The sequence below is a fragment of the Sorex fumeus genome, unplaced genomic scaffold (genome assembly GCF_029834395.1).
Source record: "Sorex fumeus unplaced genomic scaffold, SorFum_2.1 ptg000061l, whole genome shotgun sequence".
NCBI classification, from domain to species: domain Eukaryota; kingdom Metazoa; phylum Chordata; class Mammalia; order Eulipotyphla; family Soricidae; genus Sorex; species Sorex fumeus.
Genome location: NW_026606118.1, coordinates 39,070,970 through 39,085,152, shown reverse-complemented (window position 1 = coordinate 39,085,152; position 14,183 = coordinate 39,070,970). Strand labels below are relative to the sequence as shown.

Sequence of the window (14,183 nt, the reverse complement as noted above, 5' to 3'; positions counted from 1 at the left end):
GCTGGTAACATGTAGGTAGATCATTAAGCACTGAGTTCGAGAGAGAGAAACTGAAGACTATGTTCTAGGTAAATGTATCACATGACATCAGGATGCATTATTGTAGTGAATGAAGGTCGGGAATAAATTGAGCCTCTCCTGTGTAGAAACTGAGTAGGAGGGGCCAGGTCACAGAGGACAAGGACCCTGAATGCCCTGAGTCACAAAACTTGTTTTTTTTTTTTAATCCATATTCACATCCTCAAATTGACAGTCTCTGATAGTCAGGACATCCTTGTTTTAAGATTCCCAGAAGAATGTGATACAAATAGACTATATCTCTTAAATTAAGCTTTTCCGATTGGTAATTTTAATCTTAATGTGTTTGATTAGAAGCAACCTTAGGAAAAAAAAAAAACAAGTTCAAGGTACTTTCTCAAATTAACAGCATTTGAGGCTGGAGCTATAGCACAGCAGGTACGGCATTTGCCTTGCATGCACTGACCCGGGTTCGATTCTCAGCATCCCATATGGTCCCCCGAGCACTGTCAGGAGTAATTCCTGAGTGTATGAGCCAGGAGTAACCCCTGTGCATCACTGGGTGTGACCCAAAAACCAAAAAAAAAAAAAAAGAACACCAGCCTTTAATAGAGTATGTAATGATTTATCAAATTATTTCCACTGAATAGTTACTCAGAAGCAACTTGAAAGTTAAATAAAGATGCACTAGACTCAACTCATATATAAAACTACAAAGTAGACAGTTCAGGTCTCTTTAAAAGGAATATGCATGATATCCTTATGATACCTGTACTGCAAACCATAATGACCAAAAGGAAAGAGAGAGAGAGAGAGAGAGAGAGAGAGAGAGAGAGAGAGAGAGAGAGATAGAGAGAGAGAGAAATTTTCTGCTTTAGGGACAGACTGGAGTAACTGGGGAGTAGAAGGAGGGAGGTTGGGAACATTGATAGTGGCAAGTGTACACTAGTGAAGGAATGGGTAGGACTGAAACCAAATCATGGACAACTTTGTAACTTTTATTTCACCATGATTTAACCCCCCCCCCAAAGAATGCTTTTAGTTTCAGTTTGAAGATATTGCCTATTTACCCTACAGATTATTCACTGTATTATATTTCATTGTTATAAACTCCCAGGTTAAAATATTATCAAGAAAGCAACTATTCCTCTTTTATCAAAACTAAAGAAAGACAAAAGTTTTAGATGCAACTCTTGAGTACTTGGTAATAACTGAGAAGGGTTGTCTTGATGACTTTGAGTTTTATTCGTTATCACTGTGCCAGGCTGTCCTGTGTTCATATGTCCACAGTTCAAAAGTCTTTAAATAGGTGTATCTACATAACAGATCATAATTGCTGAATAGTGATATTCACTCCATTGCAAGTTTTCCTCAGTGATCTCTTAAGTAAAAGGAACACCAGTTGGAATTTCATGCTCTATAAATAAATACAATGTCTAAGTCTAGATACAGAAATCAGATTAAACCTCATTTTCACACCATTTTTTAAAGCTTTCTAAAGGTATGAGTTTCTACTTGAATTTTATTCCACAACTAGCAAGCAGATAAAAGCTGGAAGTAAACTTTATATTTTAATGGTATATTTATTCAATTTTTTATATCACTGAATCAATGAAATTTAGTCCTAAATCTCAAATATGGAGCATATTCTTAAATTTTTGTGTGAAAAATTCTCAGCTTTTTGTGTAAAGCTCAATGGCTCCCCTTAGTGGTATTTTACTATAAATTCACCAAGAAGCCATTTTTAAAATACCTGCAAAATCATAAGCTCAAAATCATAATTCTCAATAAATATTATATATGAATCTAGGAGACGCAACTTTATGGATAATCTCATTACATTTCAAAGGGGTTATTGAGCATTTTCTTTAAGTTCTATTTTTAGTTGGTACTAAAATACAGAAAATCTAGTTTAGGAAAACTAACTCAGAATCATCTTCTCTTTGTTATTTTGCACACATTTATTATTTTTAGTCCTTTTTAGCTTTCATTTTTATTTGAACAGCTTTCAAGACAATTTGCAACTAGATTTTATTTTGTATCTAGATATCTATTTTACGTATACTTAACCAAAAACTTTCATTAAAAGTTCACAACTACAGTAAGCAAAAACCATATATTTGATATCCAAGAGAGAAAATAATAAATTATAAACCAACTGATATAAATAAATTTTAAAAGTATATGTTTCAGAAAATTGGATCTTGTACTTTCCTCTAGCAATGGTTCTTAAATAAACTGTACAGAAAATTAATGGCAGAACTTGTTATTAAGTGCAGGTTCCTGGAATTATCTCAAGTACCAATGAATCATAGGCTCCAGGAAAGATCCTTGTGTATACCTATTTTTCAAAATCATTTATGCTTAACTGTCTTTCCCTGTCTATGCACTAGCGATAGAATTAAATTTGGTCTACATATTATATGTGATTTTTATGTATAATGTTATTTGTTTTTAATTGAAGGATATTAATTCTGCTGAAATAAAATGTAGCAAAATAAAAGAAATGATGCAAACTTTAAAAAAATCATTCATGCTTAGAAAGCTGGTCTGCACAAGTCCCTTGGAGGTGCTTATATAAATAACTTTAATTTTGTGTTAATAGGAAATAATTTCAGATTCTCAAAAATGTTAGTCACGTATCCAATTATACAATATCAGTTGCAGAAAAATTTTAAATAACACAGCAATATGCACTGCATAAAATCTTTAGCTACTAACTTAAAAGTTTAGTTTCAAAATAAATATCAGTTATTATCTATATTCCATCTCTGGATTCTTTAAAAGTATTGTCTAAAATAGGAACTAAGATCATATGTGAGAATTTTTTTCTGACTTTTCCTGAACTAGCCACAGAAACATCCAGACTCTCCCTTTCTCTCAGATTTTGATACTTGTCCTCCAGTTTTTAGTATCACTAGTCCTCAGAATATAATCCCAACTTGATAATTGAGTCCCAGAATACACGCCAGCTTCACTGTGTAATATCCTATATATAGACTGTGATCAAAACCAACTCTACTTTAGTTCTCCAGATTTACCATGTCCTTGCATGCCTTTATGCCACTGACATATTGTTCACTGTCCAACAGGCCCTCTTTCCCTCATCAGATGGCAAACACTTATTCTTTAAGTCTGAACTATCTCCATGGCAATTGACAAAACTCAGTGCTTTCCTTACTGTTTTCCCCAATGGGATGTTGTGCATGCCTCTATTTTTTTTTTGCATCAGTTTGTGACTTTAATTATTGTGTTTCTATATCTCACTTGTATCCTTGGGTTTTAGCAAGCATACTTTTCGGCATGGAGTGAAGGCTTAATTCATGTTTGTGTAATGAGTTTACAACATTAGCTTTCATTTTTCCTGTGACTAATGTGTCCCAGGCACAATGGTAAGTGCTTCACAAGCTTCTCTTGTAAGCCTTACATTGTTTAACGAGCAATGGTTATCCACATTTTAAATATCAGAAAATTAAACCTGAGGGCATCAATTTGCCAAGAGAATATTGGTTGCAATTTAAACACCATTTTCCTCTCAGAAGACTGTAAATGACACATACCTTAGTGCTCCTTGCAAGGCTCAGGTTGTATTGATCACTAATAGCAATTTCTCTTTGATGATCTCTTCCAGCACCACCTTCAGAGCTGGAAAAGGGAGAAGGCCAGAGAGATAGTACACTTACTCTGCACAGGGTAAACTCAGATTTAATCCCCTGTATCTCATCTGGTCCTCTGAACCTGCCAGGAATGATTCCCCAGAGCACAAAACCAGGAGTGAGCCTTAAGCATTGCTGGTTGCGGCCCAAAAAAACAAAACAAAAAACAAAAACTGAGGGAAGACGGGCATTCATTTAATCATTAGAGCATTGCATAATCCAGTTCTCGTGCACATGTGCATGTGTACATGCATAAATAGCGAATGACAAAGTACAAATATGTATGTTGGAATCTGATAACTGGAATGCTAAATCTACAAATTTTACCCCAAAAAGCCCATAAAAATATTTACCACATCAATGAAAAGTCAACAATTAGACAAAGAAGCCTGATTTAATGGAAACCTTACAGAATTTCCCAAATCGCACATGATTTTTAATGGATTACAGCCACTCTTCTGCATTTCTATTTTATTTCCTGGACAAGAGGAAAATATATTATTTATGCAAAGGGTAGTTAGGATTTCCAACCACTAACACATGGCCTGTAAAAAATAATAATCCCATTTTTCTATTGTGCAATAGCTCTCTGTTGGGCAACAACAGTCTACAATGTGCTAGTTTCCTGTTACTTTACTAGGGCCTCCCTTTTCACTCACCGCCCAGACTAAATAGTTATTCCTTGGATAATAAAACTATAATACTAAATTTCAATCTACTTCCAAAAATGTTCCTGCCTGTCTTTATAAATAATCGTATCAGTTTGCTAATAAGCAGATATGCACTGCATGTTGAGTATGTTGTCACAAGTGGATAAAAAACACATAAATCTTGCTGTGACCAGAAAGAAACAATATATTTCTTATGTGTCCAAAACATTATGGTTGGGATAACAGCTGTAAGATGTTGGATCATCATCAAGAGAACAATGTCAAACACTGAACTTTTGGATGATTTCCATAAAAATAATATTTTGTTTGGGGTCAGTAATTTTCATAGAACTTTGGAAGGATTTTCACTGACAAGTTTTTAGAGCTGAACTTGAACACCTCTAAAATGTGCCCCCAAATGGAAATGTTATGCAATCTAGCCTTTGTAATAATGTCCTTCTGAAAAACCAAGCACATCTCATAAAAGCCATCACTTTTCTTGCTCACATTGTGCAGCTTGACAAAAAAAATGTATTATGCTACATGTTTAGAGAGTAAATTTATTCAGAAATTTTCTGTTTAGTTACCAAGTTTAATGCAACATTTCAAATATGCAGTAATTAAATCTAGCATTAGTTGGGGGCAGGGGCACCTAGATTCCTTCTGTAGAAATCTTATCAACGCAGCAAATATTCTTTGAAGTAAAACAAGGCCCCACTTCAAAGTCAAGGGCCTCCATGGAATTGTGAACCAACTTACAAAAAAGAGTCTTGAGCATAGCGGTCAGTTTTCATATTTTGTATTCATCTCTAGATATCCAAAACAATTTTACTGATATTTGTTTTACAGCAGTCTGGATTTTTATTTTTATTAACCGAAATTTTAGACTCTAGAATTTGGAAATGTGTTATGTGGAGTCTGACAATACAGGTTTTCATAAGAGGCTAGAAGATTTTGTAAATATACTCTCAGACAAAGGTAGTTGTGGCACAAAATCATTAATCTAAAGAGACTGTGTTGGCTGAATATACATTTTTAGTATTAAGAGTATTTCATGCTAGGATTCTACAACCAGAGCTCAAGTAAAAAAGAGCCAAACCACTGAATTCAATATTCACAGCCTATTTCAGGACATGAAAATATTTTGGTTCTCTCATACAAAAAGTTTTTCCAACATACTTTTGTCCAAAGTGACTTTTTATTGATAAGGACTTATTTCAAACATTACATGTTTCATTATGTAGGAATGATCATAACCAGAGTTTGTTCCACCTTAAGAAATAAGGGATTAAATGTTCATTTTCTATGATATTCATTTAAATCAGTAGTTCTTCACTGATAGTTCTATTAATGGGTATTAATAGAACCATGTAATCAAAGAGTGTTTTACACTATTGAGTTTATAAGAGAAGTGTTTCCATGATAAAACTGGAGATATATCTCAAAGAGCTGAAGAATATGACTTGCATGTGCAATGTCACAAGTTCAATCCTAAGCACCACATAGCCCCAAGCACCACCAGACCCGGCCCTGGTGGCCCCACATACCTGCAGGCCAGGCAGCACCACTGTGCCAGGCCGAAGCACTGAAATTTCAGGTCCACATATCTAGAGTATCACCGGAAGTGGCCCCGAGACCACTACGCACTGCTAGGGAGAACTCCTACCAATATTTGTGTAAAAATAAATCATCCAGTTAATTTAATATTTAAGAATAAATGAAAGCAGGGTCAGAGCAATAGTTCAGTATGCAGCCAAACCAGGTTCAACTCTCGGCACCCCATATGGTCTCCCAAGACCACCAGGAGTGATTCCTCCTGAGTACAAATCCAGGAGTAAATCTTGAGCACTACCAGTGTGGCCTCTAAATAAATAAATAAATAAATAAATAAATAAATAAATAAAATGCTTCCAATATGGTACTAGTTCATGCATTTTGATCAAATGGCTTTCTCCCTCAAAAAATCTTAGCAGTTCTCCAATGCCAACAGAATGAAATTCAGTTTTGAGGGAACAGAGGGGCAACAGTTAGCAGTGCTCAGGGGTTACTACTCGCTCCGCACTCAGGAATTACTGCACTGGTGGTGTTTGGGAAACCATATAGGATGCCAGGGATAGAATCTGGGTTGGCCTAGTGCGAACGCAAGTACCCAACTGATGTGCTAATTCTCAGGCCCCAGAATGAAATTCAATTCTTTCTCCAACTGTAGTCTGCAGTCTACCTTGCAATAGAAATTCCACATAAGAAACTTTGAAGTCAGGGTGGGGGGGATATTATCCATGGTGGTCGAAAATGGGCACTGGTGGAGGGATGGGTATCTGATCATTGTATAATCAAACCCAAGCACAAAAAATTGTAAATCTACAACTGTACCTCATGGTGTTTCACTAATAAAAAAAAAAAATTAAAAAAAAAAGGAGAAAGAAAAAAAAAACTTTGAAGTCCTGTTGATTTGTATTTAAATATTGAGTAGTGTGAATCTGAATTAAAATCTATACTTCAAATCTGGTGATCCTCCACTTCCACTTACATTACCCATCACTAATATCCTCCGCATCCTTCCTGCTAACCCCACCCTCCAGCCTGCCTCTATAGGAGGAAATTCTCTCTCTCTCTCTCTCTCTCTCTCTCTCTCTCTCTCTCTCTCTCTCTCTCTCTCTCTCTCTCTCCCCCCCTGATTGGTTGAATATCTCTGGGAGTTCTCCATGCCACATCTGCACCCCACCCCCACGTCCCGCCCCCAGCCTTCCTGAACACTGTTTGGGAAGCCCAAAGTGGGGAAAAAAGCAAATTTGAAAAGAAAATAATCCCTCAAGTAGGTATAATATAACATATACACATTAATAAATTTCTCATATGTTAAAACCCTGATTCATAATTTTGCCAAATTATCAACAGGTTACAAGTATTTACCAATATTTTAACAATAGAACCCTCTAGAATTCAAAACTATTTATTATATATTAATTTCCCCATTTTTGTTTAATTTAGTATATGTTTTATTTAAAAATTTACAAATAGTAAAATATTATTATTGCATACATGCAAAGCTACTTCATCATATCCACCACCAGAATACCAGGATCTCTCTATCACCATCCTAATGTCCCTCTAATGGTCAACCCTGAGAGCCATATGTGTTTCATAATAGCATTGCTTAAAATATAGTCCAGACATAGCAAAAATAAAGAGTTTAAAAAGTAGATATTTGGCATCTGTGGGTATGGAATTCAACTAAAGAAATTTATTCTTTTTTTTTAAATTTAGAATGACCAGTTTTAGAGTAATTGAATATATATTTAAAAGGTGTATTCTTTCATTACAGGAAAGAAAGGAAGGGAGAGGAAAAGGAAAAAACTTATGAAAGAAGACAGTAAGGACCCAATTCCTGATAACAAAGGTCTGGAACCCAACAGAGAAACTCCAGAACAACGAGAAAACAAAGACAAACAGCAGCAGAAGAAGCGAAAGGGCCAAGATAAACAACAGAAATCGGTATCAATCAGCACTGTACACTAGAGGGTCCGTGAGATTGTTCTAGACTCACGATGCTGCTATCTCAACCAGATGCCCAGGACAGGTGCTCTAGTCATTAGGACCAGAAAAGGACAACGTGTCAGTTACTGCTCAGTCTAAACAACATTCCAAATAGTTGCTATATTCTTCATAAAAGCATAGTTAACAACAAAGAGCCCAAAGTTCAAAGAAGGGATGCTTTTGAATTATTATTGAGCTTCTGTGCATTTTAAAGAGACAAGAGATTTTGTACATAATTATCAGTAGGCTATAAAATATAACAACATAATGATGACATCTGGATAAGGAGCATCTTTTCCCTATTAGAATATTTTTTTCCAAGCTATTGTTTTAAGAAGCAAAAGATAGTTCTGCAAATTCAAAGATTCAGTATCCCTTCAAAACAAATAGGAGATCAGGGGAAAGACACATCATTCAAATGACAGTGTTGTTTTGTCCAGGAGATCTAGAAAATGCTCAGATGTTAGGGGCTGGCACTTGGAATCATAGAAACTATCGTCACCGAAACAACTGTTGTAAGATCGGTTCTATTGCCCACATCATGTCCTCTGCAAGAACATGGGAGTGCACACCAGAGTAAAATATGCTTATGGGATTGGAAAAGAAAGGAAAATATGGAAGAAACCATAGAGTTGGAGAGGACTTACGTGTTTTACAAAACTGTGAAGGGTTGTGAGTACCTGGAGCAGCTCTCCAATCTGTTGTCAGCGTTGTGTGGTTCAGCCTCTGCTACCCCCCGGGTTATATGAATCTGTAAACATGTACCTGTTTCTTATTTCCAGAATCAAAAATCATACTTCTTAGAAGAAAATTCGATTTTTTTGTGTAGAAAACAAAAACAAGAGCAAGGAGAAAGTGACATGTTTGCAAAGTCATGTATTTCCTCTCTCGAGGAGGGAAATGCAATTTCATTATGTGCTCAAAGCCCACCTGGAACTAAAAGGGATACTACTTTCTATCAAGGTGTATCTAGTAGCGGGGAAAGCCACCACAATAAATATATTTGTTGATAGTTTTTAAAGTTTTGCTCATTTTTTTTCATTGTTTTATTGAAAAAAAATGCAACTCATGAATTAGGGAAGAAGATTCTGCATCGTGCCATTCAGAGCATTTATTTCTCAGCATTTTTGTTTGTTTTTCAATCGAACCATGGAAATGTCCTTGTAGAGTATTAGGAGGTATTTATTCAGTGTTTTTCTTGTTATATGATTAATCAAAAATATTCTATTTATGGTTGCATGGGCCTCCCTAAATTATTTCACTGTTCTTTATGGCTTAGAAATTAACATATTTTCTTGTATGTCACTTCCTCTCGCTCCTTGAACATTTGGCCTTTTCTTCTTCATATTTTCTCCATCTGTAGATCTCTTTTGGGGATTGAAGTCACCTAGCTGAAGGCCTCGCCCGTGTTCGACAGAGGACACAGCCCAGGGCAGGACGAGGCACCTCCGTGTGAGCAGCACAGACTCTCCTGACCCACCCTAACCTGTCATAATGGGAGGACGTTCGGCTGCTCTGTTCATGCTTCTAGACCTTTGCAGATCACTGTTTTCTCAAGAATTTACAGTGAGCCTGGAACCCCATCTTTGGGCACTCTTCCTTCTCCAACTGTACAGCTCACGTAGACTGCTTGGCTTAAGCAGTTTCCCTGTTCTCTTTTCCTCTTCCCGGATATAAAAATTTTGAATGATGTATTCCTGTTCTTCCTGTTCTTACTTTGGTGTTTCTTCTCCTTGTCTGCATGGGATAAGTGTTTTTATTTTAATTTAAAATGTTTAGGTCACATATGTGTTCCCAATAGCTAAAATTAATTCAGTCTCTAAGCTACAGTTTGTCACCAAGGAGAATCAAACCTTTTCCTATAGAAATATGTCACGTGGAGGCACATTCCCATGTACTATAATTTTTGGTTTTGAACACCGTACTCATTCTCAGTCTTACCCAGTGAATTATCAATGGCCAGATTATTTTTTCCTATATTCCTATGCTTATCACTGTGTTCATTCTTTCAATAAGCAATTGCTGGGACCATCTAAGCCTGTCTACACAGTTCTGGAAAAGGGTGATGCAACAATGTGGCATATGACTGTTGTGTCTTCCCATAGGTTTGGGCTTTTTATAGTGAGGTTCCCCCATACACTAAAGACAATCCAAATCCTTCATGCAGCACTGAAATAAAAGAAACCTTGAAACAATGAAAAAAATATAAACAACCATTATTATTAAGGTGAAAAATAAGTGAAAAAACAAAGATGGCATCATTGTTAATTATCAATCAAGGTCTTTATTTGGGGAGGGGCTTCACACACGGCAGTGCTTAGGGGTTACTCCTGGCTCTACACTCAAGAATTACTCCTGGTGGTGCTCAGGGGACCATATGAGATGCTGGAAATTGAACCCGGGTCAGCCACATGCAAGGCAAATGCCCCTACCCGCTGAGCTATCACTTCAGCCCCTAAAAACAGGGTTTTAAAATTGTCTGAAAAGTATTTATTCCAAAAAGCATAAGGCAATTAAAAAGTCATTTAAGATAGTAAATATGTCTTATTTATTGAACCCAGGTTGGCCATATGCAAGGCAGACGCCCTACCTGCTGTACTGTCTCTCCAGCCCCAATTGACGTCTATTAGATCTATTAACACATGAAATCACTATGATCTTCAAACTAATTCTTTTAAATTCTAAGCAGAAAAGTATCAACAAATGATAACTTTCCTGCACTTGTCATAGAAAGCATTAAACTTCATCAATTCTACCTTCTTTGTCAATTCTTCAAGTTCTGGTACACTATTGGTAACAATAGATGTCTGCTAAGTTTTTGATTAAAAAAGTAATTCAGAGAGTGCACAGCTAAAATATGGCTCTTCCTGATCCATATTCCATCTTTGACCTCCAAATTCTACTTTATAACTCAGGGGAGACACCTGCCACCTGTTCTATTGGAGATTAGCTTCTAGTTATTACACACAGATGAATAGAAAATCATCTAACTGCTCTCCATTCCTGTTCCTTATGTGCAACATGCAAGAAGTGGCTGGGGTGATCACTATGCTCGCAGGCACAAAGTATGCAACCCTTTTTTGAGCTTAGGTTGATGACCTTAATAAGTCCTCAGGAGTGACAGTGTCCTTTGCCTTCTCCATCCCTGCTTTTCTCCGAAGTAGAAATGTGTATATACAAAAACTCTTAGCCGATACAAAGTGAACTCTCCTGCTATGTCTAATGTTACTGATTTAAAATTTTTTCATGTTACTGTTTATTAAAACAATGAAATGAAGGGTCAGGCATGTGACTTAGTGGCAGTGCATGGTTTCAATCCCCAGCACCATATGATCCTTATAGAACTAAGGAGCAACCACCAAGTACTGAGCTGGGTATGGCTCAAAAGCCAATTTTTTTTTAAAAGAGAGAGAGAGAGAGAGAGAGAGAGAACTGGACATATAAACTGGTAATTGGATCAAGGCTTTCCCCAAAGCAATCAAAAATATTCTTTTTCACTTATCTAATCATTTTTATTATTCTAGATGTATGAGGAAAATTTTTTAAAAAAGACATGACGCAGCTTATGAGTAGCCACACACCATTTGAGTAGCTTTTATTGTTTGATTATATCTTCTCTAAATTGTTTTAAAATGAAGAACTCAAGGGCCAGGGAGATGGCGCAAAGGGCTAGAGGGTGGAGGGTCAGGTTAAATCTCCGGCCACCATATGATCCCCCAACACTGCTGGTTATGGCCACAAAAGAAAATACAAAAAGAGGAAGTGCTCAAAATCGCACAACCAACAACCAAAGAGACCACTGGTCACTCCCAGTTCTGAATGACTCCAAAATTCACAATCTCTTCCTACTTCATATCTCTTGAGAACACAGGTATCCATTCCAAGAAAGTTCAAAATACACATTTTCCCACATCTGCACTAGTAACTTAAAAAGTTGTATTGGATTACACTTGGCAGTGCCCAGAGTTTACTCCTGGCTCTACACTCAAAAATCACTCCTGGCTGGACTCTGGGGACCATATAGGGTGGCAGGGATGGAACCCAGGTCAGCCTTTTGATAGAAAATTGCCCTACTCTTTTCAGTTCTGAATTAATATATTACAAAGAAAAAGTCAAATTACATAGTCTTTAAACTATGTAAGAGGCCTCACCTTGAGAAAAGTAAAATTTCAGAGATCTCAACCCAGCTGAAGCTCAACATGGTAATGAAACTCAATTTGGAGCTGAATTCAAATGTGATCACATGTATGATTGTGTTTATGTGTGTGTGTGTGAGAGAGAAAGACATACATACATACACAGAGAGAGAGAGAGAGAGAGAGAGAGAGAGAGAGAGCACTCTCCAGCCAGAGGACCTATAGAATAGCTGGTGAAGAAGTGAGAAGAGGTAAGTGTGTTGAGAAAGAAAAGGAGAAATAAGAATTGTGTTCTCACTTTGGTACATTTACACAATGGAGTACTATGTAGCTGTTAGAAAAGATGAAGTTATGAAATTTACATACAAGTGGTACTACATGGAAAGTATCATGTTAAGCGAAATGAGTCAGAAAGAGCGGGATAGACACAGAAAGATTGCATTCATCTGGGGAACATAAAGCAACAAAACGGGAGACTAACACCCAGGAATGGCTGAGATTAGTACCAGGAATTTTGCTCCATGACTTGAAGGCCAGCCACATGTGCTAGGTGAAAAGGAAGCTCAGATAGAGAAGAGAGCACCAAATAAAGGGTGTTGTGAAGACCCTCCCAGGGTGGGAGAGACACGCTAAAAGTAGTCTATAGACCAAACATGATTGCCACTCAATGCCTCTCTTGCAAAACACAGTACCCAAAAGAAGAGAGAGAGAACAAGGGGGAATGCCCTGCCACAGCGGCAGGGTGGGACGGGAGGGATAGGGGGTGGGAGGGATGCTGGGACCCGTGATGGGGGAGGATGGGCACTGGTGGAGGGATGGGTACTTGATCATTGTATGACTGAAACCCAAGCACAAAAATTTATAAGTCTATAACTGTAAAATAAAAATAAAAATAAAATAAAATAAAATAAAAAGAATTGTGTTCTCGGGGAAAAAGAGTAAAGCAGGTATGTTCTTTAAAAAAAAGTCCTAGACTTAGACTGTTATATCCTCATAGAACTATGAAATGACTCAAGTCAGTGTTTTTCAGTATAAGCCAGATGTTTTTTAACATTGTTAATTTTTCTTTGAGATCTTATTCAAAATTACAATGATAGAGGAAAAACAACAGTGGTTTTTGTTACTGTTGAAACAGCTTAAAATGATTTGAGAGTATGCTGCTCTTTCTCATGCTACTTAACATATTCAATAACAATATTTTTATTTTCACACACCTTTTTTGCCCCTCCTATCTCAAAAATAATTTAAAAGCAAATATTCTTTAAATAAATATGTTCTTCTTCAAAAAATTATGAGGAAGGACAGAAGAAGGTGAGAGAAAAGGGGAAGGAGAGAAAAAAACTAGTTACTATTTTCATTTATAGTGATGTGTCAGATAAACTTGTAACCTCAACCAATAGTAATATTTCATATCTATAAAATTGACATGATATGTCAGAAACTTGATTATATCAATATACTAAACTGCTAAGTATTTTTACACTTCTGTATTTGCAATTGAGCATGAAAAATATTTTCCAAATAATGAGACTAACCGAAACATTGAGTCATCTATGGAGATTAAGTATTTTTAAAATAGAGAGTTGACAAGTAGTTATTAAAAGAGTTTTTTAAAAAAATCAACAATTCATTCATTCATTCATCATCCTGTTATTCGTCGATTGCCTCAAGCAGGCCCCAGTAACATCTCTTTCATCCTAGCCCTGAGATTATATTCAAGGCTCTTTAGGAGAATGAGACCCATCATTGTTACTGGTATTTGGCATATTTGGTATGCCACGGGGAGTTTGCCAGACTCTGCCGTGTGGGCAGGCTACATTCGGTAGCCTGCAAGTTTGTCCAAAGTAGGAATGAGATCATAAGATGTCATAAAAAGATGTCCTGATAAGATGTCGCATTCGCGGCCGCAAATGCGGCTGCGCGGTTCCGAGAGCTGGATTTTATAGTCTCTGAGTCTTGGCCGCTGATGGGATTACACGGCGCCAGGGGGCCAGGTGGTGGGTGTGACCCCCGCCTACTGGAATTTGGAGGCTCAACTCCAATCCGAGTAGGCTTGGAGATCTCGGCCCCAGAACCCGCGTGGCTTTGTCCCTCTGCCAGTACCTTCATGTGTGTGGAGAGTGGTCTCGGCATGGTGGTGGCTGGTCCTGGAGGTCTTCGGCTCGAGCAAAAAAATCAACAATAAC

At 37.0% G+C, this 14,183-nt stretch overlaps 1 protein-coding gene across 3 annotated transcripts in view; it reads left to right on the top strand.

The window, feature by feature from the left end:
• The window catches only part of RSPO3 (R-spondin 3), an 87,022-nt gene extending 77,499 nt beyond the window's left edge, over window positions 1-9,523 (top strand). The window contains exons 5-6 of one of the 3 annotated variants that reach the window (XM_056126093.1): window positions 7,650-7,846; window positions 9,225-9,523. In XM_056126093.1, the coding sequence (XP_055982068.1) occupies window positions 7,650-7,843 (194 nt within the window). In that variant the 3' untranslated portion in view covers window positions 7,844-7,846; window positions 9,225-9,523. Of the gene's footprint in view, window positions 1-7,649; window positions 8,989-9,224 lie in introns of those variants that run through there. The other 2 variants (XM_056126094.1, XM_056126092.1) reach the window with 2 other exon arrangements.
• The last annotated feature ends 4,660 nt before the right edge of the window (window positions 9,524-14,183 follow it).